General features: G+C 41.7%; 1 protein-coding gene across 1 annotated transcript in view; it reads right to left on the reverse strand.

Moving 5' to 3' along the window:
- LOC108672362 overlaps window positions 1-17,468 on the reverse strand; it is a 30,892-nt gene extending 13,424 nt beyond the window's left edge. The window contains exons 1-7 of the mRNA XM_018160007.2: window positions 16,133-17,468; window positions 11,796-11,982; window positions 3,457-3,582; window positions 2,888-3,068; window positions 2,354-2,530; window positions 1,154-1,311; window positions 111-372 (exon numbers count right to left, since the gene is read on the reverse strand). Of these exons, the coding sequence (XP_018015496.2) occupies window positions 111-372; window positions 1,154-1,311; window positions 2,354-2,530; window positions 2,888-3,068; window positions 3,457-3,582; window positions 11,796-11,982; window positions 16,133-17,448 (2,407 nt within the window). The 5' untranslated portion in view covers window positions 17,449-17,468. The remainder of the gene's footprint in view (window positions 1-110; window positions 373-1,153; window positions 1,312-2,353; window positions 2,531-2,887; window positions 3,069-3,456; window positions 3,583-11,795; window positions 11,983-16,132) is intronic.
- Window positions 17,469-18,854: the final 1,386 nt, after the last annotated feature.

The following is an 18,854-nucleotide window of genomic DNA, read 5'->3' on the forward strand; positions in this document are numbered from 1 at the left end:
AGTATGTAGGCACCATACTCACCTACATCCTACTGACAACAAAGAGTATGTAGGCACCACACTCACCTACATCCTACCTACAACAAAGAGCATCTAGGCACCATACTCACCTACATCCTCCGGCTGATGTTTGTTTATGATGTCAGCAAGTTCTAGGTTGCCAGATATGACTGCCACTTGGTATGGGTTCTGATTAGCGAAGTTAAGCGCGTTCTTATCGCAGCCTCTGAAGAGCAGGACTCGGGCGCAGTCCTCGAGGTTGTTGACAGCACAGACGTGCAGGGGCGTGTTGCCTGACGCGTTGCGGCTGTTTAGGTCTGCACCGTAGAACAGAAGGTGTTCCAGGTGTTGCACCAGCTTGTTGCGACATGCCTGTTACAGTTAACAGTGTTGCAGTTAGTGTTACAGTTAACACTGTTGCTGTTAACAGTGTTGAAGTTACTGTTATAATTAACAGCATTGCAGTTACTTTTACAGTTAACAGTGTTGCAGTTACTGTTAACAGTGTTGCAGTTACTGTTAACAGTGTTGCAGTTGACAGTGTTGCAGTTACTGTTAACAGTGTTGCAGTTACTGTTACAGTTAACAGTCTTGCAGTTACTGTTACAGTGAACAGTGTTGCAGTTACTGTTACAGTTAACAGTCTTGCAGTTACTGTTACAGTGAACAGTGTTGCAGTTACTGTTACAGTTGACAGTGTTGCAGTTACTGTTACAGTTGACAGTGTTGCAGTTACTGTTACACAGTGTTGCAGTTACTGTTACAGTTGACAGTGTTGCAGTTGCTGTTACAGTGAACAGTGTTGCAGTTACTGTAACAGTTAACAGTGTTGCAGTTACTGTTACAGTTGACAGTGTTGCAGTTACTGTTACTGCACCCCTGCCACAGCCAACAGGACTGTAGCGACATGCCTGTTACACTATATAACATAACACTCCTCTTACACTTAAGCTATACACTGTTACGCTATATCTCACCTGGGGCCATACATTCAAAACTCGCTAAGTGAACGTAAGTACTAACGCTCTATTTTCTTGTCTATGATTGGTGGATTTTTCTTGAAGGGCCGTCAATTATAGGCTGATGAACTTATGATCTCTCAACTTTTTTTGAAAGTATAGGCCCTGGTGCGTATAGTTACGCCATTTCTCACCTGATGCGTCTCTTGCCAGCCCTGGTGGTCTGCTACGCCAATAACTGCGTAGTCGTGCAGTAGAGCCTCACACACCAGCGGGTCCTTGGCGTAGGTGACGCAGTAGTACAGCGGCGTGAGGCCACGATGGTCTCTGTAGTTCGGAGAGGCACCCAGGTCTGCGAGGGCAACATCAGGCTTAGAATTATTGCATTTCATTGTAAGTAGCGTTTTTTCTTATGGAGAATGATGGAATAAAATATTATGCAATTAGGCATCAAGTGAAGAATCAGTGGTTTGGCAAGATTCAACCTGGGAACTATCATAATACCTTAGTTTGATGTTTGGCTTATTTGCTACACGTGCGATGTAAGAGGCTTAGAACTATTGCATTGCATTGTAAGTAGCGTTTTGTAGCAACGTCCCGCCTGACTTCTTGAATTAAACCACCTAAGAAACAGTTCATTCGTGTGTCAAACTTTTTACAGCCTTTTTGCTCTTTGTCAGTTCATCTCCAGCACTAGGCCAATAAACTTGCCTCACACCTTCAGTCGTATCTTAGCCACTCCCTAACCTTAGTGTACTTAATTATCTTAGAAGTTCCGACTTTCTACCTTCGGGACCTTACCAGTTTCTTATTATAGATAATGATGGAATTAATTATTATGCATTAAGGCATCGAGTGAAGTATCAGTGGCGTGGCATGATTCAACCTGGGCACTATCATAATATCTTAGTTTGACATTTGCTCCACGTACGATGTGATGAAGCGTTGATCAAAATGCAATAAGAAACAAACAAACATCGCAGTAAACAAGGAATTCAAAATCAAAGAAAACGCTAAGAAAATTCACCATATCGATATTGAATATGTCAACATCGATATGGTGAATTTTCTTGGCGTTTTCTTTGCTTTAAAATTCCTTGTGAACTTGCGATATAAGCAGACTGATAATATAATAATAATATAATAATAGCAGACTGATAATAATGATATAATAAGTACTTATATCACAGTAAACATCCAGCTAAGTATCGCACCCAGAAGCGTGCGCACGGCTTGCAGGTTTTCGGCTTACACGGCACGGTTTTGTGAACTATTATAATACTTTAGTATGATATTTGCTCCGCGTACGATGTAATGAAGCGTTGATCAGAATGCAATAATGCAAATGCAAAACAAATATCAGATCGCAGTAAACATCCAGCCAAGCACCGTACCCAGGAGCGTGCGCACAGCCTGCAGGTTGTCGGCCTGCACGGCGCGGTGCATGGCCGTAAGCCCCTCCCTCGTGCGGTAGTCCAGCAGGGCGCCGCCGTTGACGAGTGCCACCAACATGGCGGCGCAACCTTTGCGCACCTTCAGGTGACCGCGCGCCGCCACCGTCAGGGGCGTGTCTGCGTCAGCAACATGTCGTTAGGAAATCAACTTTTAAGAGTCAGGCTCTACGTTAGCTTTAGGACAGGTGAATTGCAATAAATTGTTATGTGTTGGGTTCTACGTTATTATTAGGACAGGTGAACTGCAATAAATTGTTGTGTGTCAGGTTCTACCTTAGCATTACGACAAATGAATTGCAATAATTCATTGATAATAACCTTACCCCAACTATAGCGAGGCTGTGGCAGAGTCTCAATCATACCTTGATTTTTGTTAGGGGATTTAAGTCTTCCCCAACTATCATGGGTCTATTCGGGGGATTTGGGTCCATTCCACGACTAAAATCAAATATTGGACAATTTTAACGCACTTACCCCCAGTTTCCGGGTCATGGAAGTTAGGGTCCAAGCCCTTGCTGCACATCTTGGCCACCTTCTCCACGTTGCCTTCCTTCACAGCCTCCAGGAAGCGCCGCAAGTTAGCGCGGGAGTGCAGCGCCCGTAGAGTTTTTTCTTCCAGCTTCAACATCTTGTAGACGCGCCGCTTGTACTTCAGCTGCACGGACATGTTCGTTGAATAGTTAAAATATTACATTATACCTTATTACATGTTCATTGAATATTTAAAACATGAATAATAGTTGAAATATTACATGTTCGTTAAATAGTTAAAATATTACATGTTCATTGAATAGTTGAAATATTCCAGTCAGAAGATAGGTTATATCAGCAAATCAGACGTACCTCCAAGTACCCCAGAGGAGTACACAGCGGCCACAAGTACCTCCAAGTACCCCAGAGGAGCACACTACAGCCACACGTACCTCCAAGTACCCCAGAGGAGCACACTACAGCCAAACGTACCTCCAAGTACCCCAGAGGAGTACACTGCAGCCACACGTACCTCCAAGTACCCCAGAGGAGCACACTGCAGCCACACGTACCTCCAAGTACCCCAGAGGGGTACACTGCGGGTAGTCAGACAGCGGCCGCTCTTCGTCCAAGAACTTGCCGGCGCGTCCGTTTTGCGGAGGGCAGAAGAGCCCGTAGTTGAAACTCTCGCGCAGCTCCTATGGAACAGACGATATATTATACAGATTATACTAGTGAGCAGACAATATATTATACAGCTTGTAGTGGTAGAACAAGCAATATATTATACAGCGTATACTGGTAGAGCAGATAATATTTTATACCAATCAGCTAGCCCTGCCAGTATTAAATTTTATTTTCTTAATTATTATTAGTTTCGTCATGACTGAACAGAAGATTGTACCATTTGTACTATGCCTGTCGAGGACTCAACACCGTATAGAGATATTGCTGTTTCAAGGAGCTTGGGACATCAGTAAGGTGAGCTAGAACCCTTAACCTAACCTAAGACGTGACTAACTGACCTATAAATCTCCTGCAAGCAGTTAGCAAAATATCAAGAGATATTTATATATTGGAGGCTGTGATTGAACCCTCCAGCCACCACCCATCCTACAGGCTTTTAAATGACCACAAATGTGCAGTCTGGCGACTCTACAGAGATGGAAAAAAACATAAGGAACAAATCCTGACCTTCCAATTTTTTTAACTTTATTACTTTTCGAGTTACAGCCACTAAAAGTTGTATATCTTTTTTGGGACACCCGGTAATGCAGAGAGGAACTTCAGACCACACAGTTTATAAAATGCAGCTGTTTGTGCTACAGTGTCCATGTAACGGAGACTATTATTTATTTATAGATTATTTACACCACAACTCATGTTCCTAACAACCTTTAAAAGTGTATTATTTAAATATTATTCCTGGACGTGCAATTAATACGAATGAAAAATTCATCTTTCGTATCAAATTTGTTGCCCGCTTGCCAGATGTTACAGGATTGCAGGCCGACTGTGGCATTCATCATACTTCGATGTGCAAATAAATATTGCAATTTTGTTAACATAATCATGTAGGTAGGTTGTGGGTCTAGGGGTTCAACATAGTTAACATGTACAAGTAGGTTGAGGGTCAGCATTATGACAAGGGTTCAACATAGTTAACATAATCGTGTAGGTTGCGGGTCAACATTAGGACAGGGGTTTAATATAATCAACACAAACATGCAAGTAGATGGTCAACATTTGACTTTTAAGTGCAAGCCCAAGATGTACCATATAAAGAAGGAACATGTCGCAGTCCAGATGATTAACCAATGCAAAAATATTGAAGGTCGATGGGAAATTGCAACTCTGCATTGTTAAAACAATTCATAAAATAGATAACAGTTAACGATCAACATCGCTGCCCGGAAAATCCAATAAATACACATCAATTGAGCCATTCATATTTAAATACATTATAACATTGCACCGCGTCCGTTATTTTAATGGACTAACATAACTATTTTGATGCAAAATTTAAAAAAATGACGAGATGTACGCATCCACGAAAGTATTTGAGATTTTGTGAATGTTTTCTAAATATCTAACTGCAGTGTATCTAACTCATTGATATAAAAGGCAAGGTCATGCAGTTTTGTGTCCCGCCTAGTCAGTTGCCACTACGCATTGGACAAGTGAGCAGCGTGCGTTTGCTTTTCTAATGGCCGTTCCATTACTGCTACTCAACAAACATTCTGAACTCGGTTCCGTATTCGGCCTTCAGCTATTAAAAAAAGGAATAAGACCTGATATTATAAAGAGATCAGACCTGATATTATAAAGAGATCAGACCTGATATTATAAAGAGATCAGACCTGATATTATAAAGAGATCAGACCCGATATTATAAAGAGATCAGACCTGATATTATAAAGAGATCCGACCTGATATTATAAAGAGATCAGACCTGATATTATAAAGAGATCAGACCTGATATCAATCAAAGACATTGAAGACTCGCTCGCAGTTCAGTGGGTTGGTGCACGCTTGTTAGCTGCGCCGAGCATTACGGAACAATTGACTGCTCCAGCGACAGTCTGTGCACGACAGTTTATTGAGGCAGCAAAAATAAAAATCTGCAGGCGAGTGACTAGCGAAACAGTTTTTATTGTAAAGATATCTCGGATTTTTCTCATTGCTCTGAAAAAATCAGATTAATTCCGAATAAGAAAAATCTCCCCGAATCACCCCAAGATGCGCCGAACATTTCACAACATTCAGGTAAAAGAATGTCTAGGTCTAGGTGTATAAGTCTAGGTTCATGACAGTGAACCTAGACTCAGATAATAGTCGAACAATTGTAGCCGAAATTTGGGTAATTTTTATTCAGATTCAGTCGAATAATTTTAGCCGAAAATTGGGTAATTTTTATTCAGTTACAGTTGAATAATTGTAGCCGAAAATTGGGTAATTTTTATTCAGTTACAGTTGAATAATTTTAGCCGAAAATTGGGTAATTTTTATTCAGTTACAGTTGAATAATTGTAGCCGAAAATTGGACATTTTTGAGTGTCGGGTAGAAGGGAGCCATAAAGTGTCCTCTCTTTCTGTGTCATTGTTTTCACGCGTGATGCAGCAGGCTGATAAATAGGCAAGGTGTCGGTATCATTACGGCCGTATCAATTGTTAACCTCTTTATATATATTTAAGCGTACTTATGAAGGCCGACAATAATCTGTGATGAAACTATATTACATTATACATGGCACTGCACGCTTCTGTGTCATATATATGGTTGTATAGTATATAATATAGTATAGTACTACACTATAGTTCACTATCGTGTAGTGTAATATAGTATATATCAGCGTTGAAGTATAGGTCAAGTTTGACCTTTCGCCTATTTTTGCAATATTCTCATCTTAAAGACATCTGGGAACTAGCCTTTCGATCAAATCTATACAACATTGAAGCCATGTTGCTGCTTAGCATCCACCAGTTTGTGCGGTGGGAGGCACATATATAGTCCATTTATTCAGCGATATTACATCAGCGCTGCCTAACCTATAACTTCAGCAGCAACGTTGCGTAGCGTAATTACAAATAATAGCAATGCTTTGCATGGAGTTTGCGGTGCCAGCTGATGCTGTGTGGTGCTAAACGGCTGACGTCAGGACTTGAAGGCGCACTGCGCTGTCTACAGCGCGGCGATCGTATTGAAATTCTGGACGAGTGTCCACGATCTCCACATAACGAATGTGGGGCGTGTGTGTTGGGACGATCTCCACATAACGAATGTGGGGCGTGTGTGTTGGGACGATCTCCACATAACGAATGTGGGGCGTGTGTGTTGGGACGATCTCCACATAACGAATGTGGGGCGTGTGTGTTGGGACGATCTCCACATAACGAATGTGGGGCGTGTGTGTTGGGACGATCTCCACATAACGAATGTGGGGCGTGTGTGTTGGGACGATCTCCACATAACGAATGTGGGGCGTGTGTGTTGGGACGATCTCCACATAACGAATGTGGGGCGTGTGTGTTGGGACGATCTCCACATAACGAATGTGGGGCGTGTGTGTTGGGACGATCTCCACATAACGAATGTGGGGCGTGTGTGTTGGGACGATCTCCACATAACGAATGTGGGGCGTGTGTGTTGGGACGATCTCCACATAACGAATGTGGGGCGTGTGTGTTGGGACGATCTCCACATAACGAATGTGGGGCGTGTGTGTTGGGACGATCTCCACATAACGAATGTGGGGCGTGTGTGTTGGGACGATCTCCACATAACGAATGTGGGGCGTGTGTGTTGGGACGATCTCCACATAACGAATGTGGGGCGTGTGTGTTGGGACGATCTCCACATAACGAATGTGGGGCGTGTGTGTTGGGACGATCTCCACATAACGAATGTGGGGCGTGTGTGTTGGGACGATCTCCACATAACGAATGTGGGGCGTGTGTGTTGGGACGATCTCCACATAACGAATGTGGGGCGTGTGTGTTGGGACGATCTCCACATAACGAATGTGGGGCGTGTGTGTTGGGACGATCTCCACATAACGAATGTGGGGCGTGTGTGTTGGGACGATCTCCACATAACGAATGTGGGGCGTGTGTGTTGGGACGATCTCCACATAACGAATGTGGGGCGTGTGTGTTGGGACGATCTCCACATAACGAATGTGGGGCGTGTGTGTTGGGACGATCTCCACATAACGAATGTGGGGCGTGTGTGTTGGGACGATCTCCACATAACGAATGTGGGGCGTGTGTGTTGGGACGATCTCCACATAACGAATGTGGGGCGTNCTCTACCAGCAACTCTGTTTACGTCCCGCCTCTACCAGCAACTCTGTTTACGTCCCGCCTCTGCCAGCAACTCTGTTTACGTTCCGCCTCTACCAACAACCAAGAAAACAAATTTGAATCTTTCTCATTCCATTGGTGTATAAATTTCTCATTTTAAGTTAATTCTTAAATAAACACGAATATTTTAATTTGAGTCCATCATTTAGGATATCCCTGTATTATAGATTGAGTTGTCCTTAGTACGCTTTGAAATATTGAGTGATGCAGTAGACATACGCGTTAACTCTACCAAGCAACCGATGCTATCGTTAGCAAAGCAATCCTTGAACCACCTCTGGCATCTAGCAAATAGTATAAAAATTTTGTTAATATGCTAACGGGTGAAATAAAAATTTATTTAACCTCAATATCCCGTTGTCGAGGTTTCCGTCTCTAATTACTATTTGCAATATCAAAGTCGCCTTCAGAACATTGCCCAACTGCTGATGCAATCATGAATTTAATATACAGAGATAGTACGCATGCAGAAATAGATGGGCATGCTTGTTAAGTTTGAAGAAATGAAATATAAGCTGGGACCCAGCATGTACAGGAGTGAGGGAGTTCGGTACCAGCATGTACAGGAGTGAGGGAGTTCGGTACCCAGCATGTACAGGAGTGAGGGAGTTCGGTACCCAGCATGTACAGGAGTGAGGGAGTTCGGTACCCAGCATGTACAGGAGTGAGGGAGTTCGGTACCCAGCATGTACAGGAGTGAGGGAGTTCGGTACCCAGCATGTACAGGAGTGAGGGAGTTCGGTACCCAGCATGTACAGGAGTGAGGGAGTTCGGTACCCAGCATGTACAGGAGTGAGGGAGTTCGGTACCCAGCATGTACAGGAGTGAGGGAGTTCGGTACCCAGCATGTACAGGAGTGAGGGAGTTCGGTACCCAGCATGTACAGGAGTGAGGGAGTTCGGTACCCAGCATGTACAGGAGTGAGGGAGTTCGGTACCCAGCATGTACAGGAGTGAGGGAGTTCGGTACCCAGCATGTACAGGAGTGAGGGAGTTCGGTACCCANGGTTCGGTATTCCCATTTGCATGTACGTTGTAGTGAAGACGTAAAGGATGAAATAAAAATATAAAACAAAATCATTAGAAAGAAAACAGACATTAACCAGAAATTGCAAGCAATATTGAGAGGAGACATGAACTGTTGGCAACTTATTACGAGAAAATATATTATCACTTGAATTAAAAAATGGAAGAAATAAAAGTTAAAAACACGAATTAGTTACATAGGTAGGAAATTATTTTCAAAAAAAATATATATATACACGGATGGAGAGATAGGTACATAAAAACGCTATGACAAAATGAGACAAAAATATTTATCTATTGTAATATATACAGACACAACACAGTAAGGTATTTATAGGACAGACCTATGAGGTGCTATAATATATACAGACACGACACAGTAAAGGTACGTATATATAGGACAGACATATGAGGTTCTATAATATATACAGACACGACACAGTAAAGTATATACAGGGTCCGCCATATTTATGGCAAAGGATGTTTGCTATATATAAATAAATTGGTTTCTAGGAGACTTTTCTTTTATAATGAAATTTAATATCATCTTTTAATTCATCTATTTTATATTGCAGAAGTCTATAAGGTGTCTAAATTTACTATTACTCATGGCAGTAGATAGAAATGCAATAGTAACCCTTCATGAAAAGGGCGAGAGTAATTCAGTCATTGCAAAAAAGCTCCAAATTCGTGGTGAAACTGTGTGAAAGGTGGTAAAAATTCAAGGAAACTGGTGAAACATGCAATCGACCTGGTCAAGGAAGGAAACGAAGTGTCCGAACAAAACAATTGGTCAAAAATACGAGGAAGAAGTTGAGGAGAAACTCTTGTCGCTCAGCTGCAAAATTGGCTGCAGAAGCAGGAGTCAGTCAGACATCAATGCGTAGAGTCTTCAAAGATGACCTCAAAACCTCCCCTTACAAGATGCAAACAAGGCATGAACTAACAGACCGTCATGAACGAATGAGGCTCGAAAGATGCCAGCACATTCTGGATCTCATTGAGTATGCACGCTGCCCAACTTGGTGTTCAGTGACAAGAAAAAATTTGACATTGAACAAAGCGTTAACCGTCAAAATGACAGAGTTTGGAGTCGGGATGGTTCTGTGGTAACCAGAACAACAACACGACGTCAAAATCTCATGTCCGTGATGGTTTGAGCCGCGGTAATCGCCACTCGTTTTTGTCCCCTCAGGAGTGAAATTGAACAGTCAGCGATACATTTCGGACATTTTGGAAGCTGTGTTGTTACCTTGGGCCCGTAAACACTTCAACGGCTCACCATTGAGTTTTCAACAAGACTCTCCCCCATCAAATGGCTCCAACATGACCAAAACTGGATTCAGGGTCACATCCCAGCGTTCATTAGCAAAAATGGATGGCCCTCAAGAAGCCCTGATTTGATTCCTCTTGACTTTTCTGTGTGGGCTATTTTAGAGAGTAGGGTCTGCAGAACACCTCATGATTCTTTGGATAGTTTGAAGTCTAAATTGACACGAGAATGGGACTTGATCCCTCAAGAAATGCTGCGTGTCTCCTGTGAAGCTTCCCGCGTAGATTGGAGGCCGTCATTAAAAATAAGGGTGGTCATATTGAATAAATATGTCTGAGAACTGTTTAGGTAATTCTTGGCTACTAGCTCGTCCATTAAAAAACAAGGCACCTGTTTGTTTCATTGAGAAATGACAAAAAACATGCGTTGCCATAAAAATGGCGGACCCTGTACGTCTTGTGCACTCTACGACGGGAAGTGATCGTTTCAAACAGAAATAATGCGTTATAGCTATCATTTATAGAGAATTATTATCATAACAATCTTCAGTTATTCTATAGTGAATGGATGTCAAGGTATTCAAGACTAAGTCTGAGATACGTCGTAGCGTGATGAGATAAGAGCTGAGATACGTCGTAGCGTGATGAGATAAGAGCTGAGATACGTCGTAGCGTGATGAGATAGGAGCTTATCACTAAGAAGTAGACTGCACCAAGATTGTAATCAGAGCCTTCCTTACGTCGCGATGGATGGGATATGAATTTACAACTTAAATACCTGGTAATTAATGGAATCAAATAAACAATAATTATAAAATAAATTGACGGGATCTAATAAACTTCCAGTTTGTTTATATGTTGGAGGTATGAGGACAGCCAAAGCGAGTGTTGGAGCGAATACTGATGAGTGAAAGGAGCATTTACAAGATCTCATTAGTAGATCCTTTCCCACGTTGCCTAGGTCCCGAATATTAAGTACCGGTATATTAGCCTCCTGCCTCATTAAGCTAAGCATTTGTAACAGATATCTGGAGTCATAAGATGGTTCATGGAGAGCTACTAAAAGATGGTTCATGGAGAGCTACTAAAAGATGGTTCATGGAGAGCTACTAAAAGATGGTTCATGGAGAGCTACTAAAAGATGGTTCATGGAGAGCAACTAAAAGATGGTTCATGGAAAGCTACTAAATTATTCAGGTTCTCAACGGACCACGCTCAACCCATTCTCTTATCAGCTTGTCTGAGATATGAGATGAGGTCGCGAATGACCTCATCATTAGTTCAGTGATACATCAATAAGTATATTACTAGACAATCATTAGACTATTATCAGACCATCATTAGACTATTACTTGACCATCATTAGACTATTACTAGACCATCATTAGACTATTAGATCTGTCAAAAACTCGGACAACTATCGCTTTATTTTCTTCAGTGCCGTATCACCTCATTCAAAAGAGCAGCCATCACAGCCCAGCGAGTTTCTCGATCAAGGTTCTCTACGTTTCTATATTTTTTAAAATAATTATTAATGTTCGTCAATTATTTTACACATTACCTAGGAATGCTCTAAATAAATTACATAAGCGGTAAGATTAGTTATAAGTGGACACAGATGTTATTTTAATTGGCCAGACATTAGCAGGCCATGAAGAACTGAGCCCACCTTAGGCAGGCTGGTGAGGGCGGCCTGCACAGCAATTATTTTAATTACCCAGACATTAGCAGGCCATGAAGAGGTAACCCACCTTAGGCAGGCTGGTAAGAGCGGCCTGCTTGACAGTCCAGACGAGGTCGTTGGCGTGGAAGGTAAGGCAGCGCTCTATGCTGAGCTCGGGCACGTGTATCCTGAGCACGACCTCCTCCGTGCCTGAGCTGCTGCACGAGCCGTACGAGGCGCTGCTCAGGCTACTGCCTCCGTCGTCCATGCTGCACCTGGCAACAGGGCTGGTGTTAGGCTAGGGTCTGATGGTAGACTAGGGTCTGATGGTAGACTAGGGTCTGATGGGAGACTAGGGTCTAATGGTGTCACACCTGTCTCTTATACACATCTAGATGTGTATAAGAGACAGACACAGAACAATGCAATACAACACAGAACAATACAATACAACACAGAACAACACAATACAACACAGCACAGAACAAAAAAACACACAAGGCTCAATGCTTCACGCTAGACAAGAGACTGCAACCTGACCTTAGGCAGCACAAGATGTTATGTGATGGGCACCATGTGATAGGAAGGGCGCCTTTTGATAAGAAGAGCTTCATGTGATAGCAAGGGCGTCATGTGATAAGAAGGGCGCCATGCGCTATGAAGGGTGTCATGTGATAAGATGGGCGCCTCGTGATATGAAAGTCTCTATGCGATATGACGGTCGTCATGCAATGATGCGATAAGAATGGCGCCATGGGATCAAAAAGGCGCAATGTGATAAGAAGTGTGCTCTGTGATTATAAGGGCGCCATGTGATAAAAAGAGCGTCATGCGATTAGAAGGGTGCCATGTGATAAGAAGGGCGTCACGTGATAAGAACGGTGCCATGTGATAACACTGATAAGAAGGACTCCATGCGATAAGTTGTGCGCCATGTGATAAGAATGGTAATGTAGCTCATCTGCCCCCTAAAGAAGTGAGATTGGATGGTGTGGCAAACTGGCCCAAGCATGCTGATGACCGACAAAGATACAAAATACCTGGTTGTTATTCACTTTCCTATGTTATGTACCAAAAGTGCGGTATTACCCTTTGTTTTAGAAAAAATATCGAATGTTCCACCAAATTACATAGTAACTAATATTTACCGCAAACGCGCCTTGTATCATATATGATACAACCATCAATTTTATATAATAAAAAGAAAAAATTCAAACTTGATGCAATTTATGTGTATATTGACCCATTTCAAAATAGAATCACCGTTGAAATATTTTTTTTATCCTCCACATTAAATGCGTGCATTTAAGGGTTAAACTNAGCCTTGATGTCAACATAAGCCTTGATGTCAACATAAGCCTTGATGTCAACATAAGCCTTGATGTCAACATAAGCCTTGATGTCAACATAAGCCTTGATGTCAACATAAGCCTTGATGTCAACATAAGCCTTGATGTCAACATAAGCCTTGATGTAAACATAAGCCTTAATGTCAACATAAGCCTTAATGTCAACATAAGTCTTGATGTCAACATAAGTCTTGCCCCCAATGCACCTCTGTGTATTCAGCGCGTGACCACGCATTGATGTGTGAGGCCAGCATGTGAGCTGCATGCGACGTTTAGGTTGATGATTCATCACAAAAAATAGCGACTTAAAGTCGCAACAAAGTAATATTACATTTTGCTTCTTAATAATTGTCCAGATAATACGGAACGAAGGAGATTCATAAGTTCGTTCAGCAGTAATAAATCGGTGGCGTATAATCACGTCACTTGAAGCATTTCGTTCTCAATATAAAGGCTTAATTTCAGCGATGCATCCGATCTCTGCCATTGCCAAGTTATTGACTCCGTGGAATGTTAAACAAATAACGGCGCTATGGTGAGAAACATGTCTGGCACATGTTGAACATTGTGGCGTGTTGCAGCGTGTTACTGTATGTTACAGGGTGTTGCAGCGTGTTACAGTATATTACAGGGTGTTGCAGCGTGTTACAGTATATTACAGGGTGTTGCAGCGTGTTACAGTATATTACAGAGTGTTGCAGCGTGTTACAGTATATTTCAGGGTGTTGCAGCGTGTTACAGCAAGTTATATCAGACCAGAGGTGGCAACCTGCAGTCTTGTCTCTCTTCAAACAACAACAACAGCTTGCGCTGCCTCATTAATTCACTGCACGGCCACATAACTCTCATAGCTCTCTACATCCTCGACCAGCAGCAACACTATAAGTAGTACACGAGGATGTTAGCATAAGAGGCTTGTTAATGGGAGCTGCGTGATATACAATACAATCCATTGATGAGACATACCAAGGAATGTTGGTGCAACATGAATGATGTAATCAGTCTTATCGGAATCTGTCGAGTATATTACGCGATCGCATCAGAGTTCAACTTATCTTCAGCCAAAGATATTGTGAACTACGATGTTATTTTCAGTTTTTTTATGTCGCCTCCACATTCCTCCCTCCATCCCGATATTAGACAACAATGGCGTAATAAGGCCATGTTTTCTCACGTGTATACACTGTTAGAAAAAACGGTGAAGAAACGGTCCCACCGGCGTTCTAGTGGCCGGTCGCCCGCCCCGTGAAAATAAACTGTTTCGCCGTTTTTATCAGATGTTTTACGGATTTCTAGTGTTAAATTAGAATAAAAACGGCGGCACGGTGTTTCTTTTCACCTGCCGACCGGCCACTGAAACGCCGGTAATAGCGTTAACGGTAATTTTTCTCACGAGTAGAAGAAGGCCGATGTCAGCTATCCGCTAAGTCCACGAGAAAAACTATCAAACAAATGAGTCCATTAAGCAACACTCTATATATACGGTCAGCACTTTCTTACTAGCATGTGAGATGAGAACGTGTGTTCATTAGGTTCCATGGATGATGTTCACACGAAACTCGAAGAATCAAGAAAACGAAAAATAACGAGTGAGGATTAATAAGAACTCAGCTAAAATGCTGAACTAGCTAAAAATGAAGGAGATTTCACGTAAAATAATTAGAGCTGATTTCAAGTCAGGAACTGCTGCGTGGACGCATGTTCTGTTGTCCATTTTATTGACAACTTCTTTGTTGGACAACGTCGGTCGGCATCTCGAAACACTTCTAATTAAGGCTGGACAAGGTATTGAGACACTTCCAATTAAAGTTAGACATGGTTTCGAAACACTTTCAACTAAGGTTGGACATGGTTTCGAAACACTTCCGTTTAAGGCTGGAAATGTTCTTGAGACACTTCCAATTAAAGCTGGACATGGTTTCGAAACACTTCCATTTAAGGCTGGAAATGTTCTTGAGACACTTCCAAGTAAAGCTGGACATGGTTTCGAAACACTTTCAATTAAGGCTGAACATGGTTTCGAAACACTTTCAATTAAGCCTTGAAATGGTCATGAGACATTTCCCATTTATGCGAGACATGCATGGTCTTTAAGATCTCCTTATCACTTTATGAATTCGCCAATTAAAAACTTATACATTAAGTAGATTTTCCTCCATTCATTTCCAAGCCCGAGTGAGAGCGGAAATCTATGCGTTCAACAATCAATGTAACCATTTTTGTAAATTAAAATTCACGTTCTCTGTAAAGCAAGATTTGGTTTTTTCGAATTGTCCTAAAATCGTTTTAAATAATTGTCTTGAGATCGTACTAAATAATTGTCCTAAGATCGTACTAAATAATTGTCCTAAGATCGTACTAAATAATTGTCCTAAGATCGTACTAAATAATTGTTCTATAAGATCGTACTAAATAATTGTGCTAAGATGGTACTAAATAATTGTTCTAAGATCGTACTAAATAATTGTTCTAAGATCGTACTAAATAATTGTTCTAAGATCGTACTACATGATTGTCCTAAGATCGTACTAAATAATTGTTCTAAGATCGTACTACATGATTGTCCTAAGAACGTACTAAATAATTGTTCTAAGATCGTACTAAATAATTGTTCTAAGATCGTACTAAATAATTGTTCTAAGATCGTACTAAGCAATACCAGGAAGTGTTGAGTAAAGGGAGGAAGAAGCTACGAAATGTTGAACACGAGTTTGCGCGTCAGCATTTTTCTGAAACCATAAACTTAACTTCACCATTATATTTCGTATAGGACCATAAAGTTTCGTATTGTACCGTAATGTTTCGTATAGGACATGACTTCACCATAATGTTCCGTACATGACCATAATGTTTCGTATAGGACATAACTTCACCATAATGTTTCAGATAAAGACTCATGGGGTTAAGGTATAAAATTTTTTGTCGCATTTGACCTTCGATGAAATTTGTATTAGAATCATTGTACCAATCGTTATTACAACAAATATATCACATGTGAAACATTTCTGACAATAAATCGGCAGTCAAACAGTTCTCCCACGCTGAAAAGAGAGTTAATTTTGCTGAGAAGACATACCTGGAAACTTGGTTGAAAATATCGGGGAGATTTTTCTTCTTAAGTTTCTTTTTGTAGGCGTTCGCTTTTTCGACAGAAGCTGCGATCCAGGACGACAGATCGTGGCTGCTGGAACTAAGCGACTCCGGCAAGTCTTTGGGCTTGTCGCCGCCTTCATGCAGGTCTTGAAGGCTGGTAAAGACTTGACTTTGACGAGTCTTAGCAAGGCCCGTGAAGAGCTGTGGTAATGACTCATAGTCCACAGGCGTGATGTTCTCTGGGTCATCATCAGCCATGACATCGGTAGCGTCGATTGACTTCACTAAATGCAGATTAAAATTATTTTCTTTTCTATCATGCGTCGCTTCTTGGTCAATTTGTGAATTGTGTTTTATTTCCAGCTCGTATATTTCATCAATTACGTCGGAATCTTCACTTAGACTGTGGAGTTCAGGCTTCATATCACAGAAGCGGACACGCGACGGCTTCTTGGCAGGAGTTGCCGTCTTCGTAAACTCATTTCCCCAAGACTCAGGTTCTCCACATGACTCTTGCACTACCTTCTGCGTTGCAGCTAAAACTTCATTTACTTTCGAGTCTTCGACGATCTCTCTCACAAATTTTGTTTGGTCATTCGTATCGCGGAATAACTCAGGTTGATCCAAGGCTTCTCGTTCAACTTTCGGGTCCTTAGCTAACCATTTGATCATCATTGAACCTTCCTCCCTAAATTTCTTTTTCTCAAATTTGAGAGGCTTTAATTCCTTAGAGTTCGACTCAGTTCTATGATTTCTATCCAATTTCCTTTCTTCTTTGGTAAATTTTAATGCACTGGCTTGCTTAGCGTCCGATTTGTTCGAAGTCTTCCATTGAGCAGCTCGAGTTTGTGCCGCGGTCTCAGTGTTGGCAGCAGGTTTCAACGTTGGTTTGTCCTTATCTTTGGCTGGCCGCGGCCTTACTTTCTCATCCGCGCTACTCGTCGAGACACGTTCCTCCTCACCATCAGAATAATCTATGGGAGGAGTAACGTATCCTTCGTTAAAATCCTTGGCATTCTCAGGTTCGTGTCGTTGGTGAGGTGGTGACACAAGCGGGAGCTTCTTTCTTGGTTTTCTTGCGGATTTTCGTGAGTAGTTTTCGCTGTCTTCGGGGTCTGAATAATCAACGGGTGGAGATTCATATCCGGACTCTCTGCGGTCTTCGTTGAGATGGACCACAGAGTCCACAGGTCGGTGCTCATTGAGATGGAAGAGTTTGCGTGACCGCAAACTCTTCTCGTATATCCAGTTGCCCAAAACTGATCTAGGTCTGCCTCCATGGACAGGCCGAGCCGACATTGTCAATTGTAATATTTTTCTCAAAGAGCACAACAAAATTTACCAGTAAAACAGGTCTAATTCTGGAAAATTGTTATAAATCATCAGATGTTGTACCTCATTACATGGAACATGAATAGAGGCACTCAATTAGCCTTTAATAAATGAACAAACGAATTAACCATTTCTTGCAGGTGATCCCCAAAAAAATTTCACGGAAATTGAAGGAGTCAATCCAAAGGTTCAAAGACACTACTTGAAAAAGTAACCTGTCTCTTGCCTAAGGCTACAGGTAACCTGTCTCTTGCCTAAGGCTACAGGTAACCTGTCTCTTGCCTAAGGCTACAGGTAACCTGTCTCTTGCCTAAGGCTACAGGTAACCTGTCTCTTGCCTAAGGCTACAGGTAACCTGTCTCTTGCCTAAGGCNCACGCAGTAAACATGGCCTCCTATATAATGCCACGCAGTAAACATGGCCTCCTATATATAATGCCACGCAGTAAACATGGCCTACTATATAATCACTTCCATATTTATATTTTTGAATATATATATTTTTTCGTAACAAACTGGATGTACAGGTTAATTACTTTCCGATTAAACTATTTGCACTTAGCGTTCGTACAGGAGACTGACTCCACACGCTGACAATTATTTCAACACTGAACAAGAAATAATCTAACATCATTAAGCAGCTTAAATCGGAAGTTCGCCTACATTTTGAAAGCTAAATAACAGGCAAGCACATTCACCATATCTTCACTAAACACTTTTCTGTTCTTATCATTTTCGATGAAAAACAATTTCTGTTGTTATTATATTCGATGAAAAACAATTTCTGTTGTTATTATGTTCGATGAAAAACAATTTCTGTTGTTATCATGTTCGATGAAAAACAATTTCTGTTGTTATTATGTTCGATGAAAAACAATTTCTGTTGTTATCATGTTCGATGAAAAACAATTTCTGTTGTTATCATGTTCGATGAAAAACAATTTCTGTTGTTATTATATTCGATGAAAAACAATTTCTGTTGTTCTTATGTTCGATAAAAAACAATTTCTGTTGTTATTATGTTCGATGAAAACAAAAATGCCTCCGCACTGCAGATGCAGCACAATCTCAATTAAGTAACTTTTTGTCTCTCGTAAACTCAAGTCAATAAATTGTAACGAATACGCGAACACGGCCTCACACACAGCACTGTACGAGAACATGGCCTCACACGAGGCACAAGAGGCAGGAGTGACTGCAGGCCATGACTGCCCTGAGCCTCAGCACTGCGGCCTCTGTATCTGTTCCTTGAGCTGGAGCTCTACACCTTACAGCTGATAACGCTGCTGCTCTACACCTCACAGCTGCTGCTCTACACCTCACAGCTGCTGCTCTACACCTCACAGCTGCTGCTCTACACCTCAACATGCGCGA

This window comes from Hyalella azteca, unplaced genomic scaffold, assembly GCF_000764305.2.
Source record: "Hyalella azteca isolate HAZT.00-mixed unplaced genomic scaffold, Hazt_2.0.2 contig16788, whole genome shotgun sequence".
In the NCBI taxonomy this organism is placed as follows: domain Eukaryota; kingdom Metazoa; phylum Arthropoda; class Malacostraca; order Amphipoda; family Hyalellidae; genus Hyalella; species Hyalella azteca.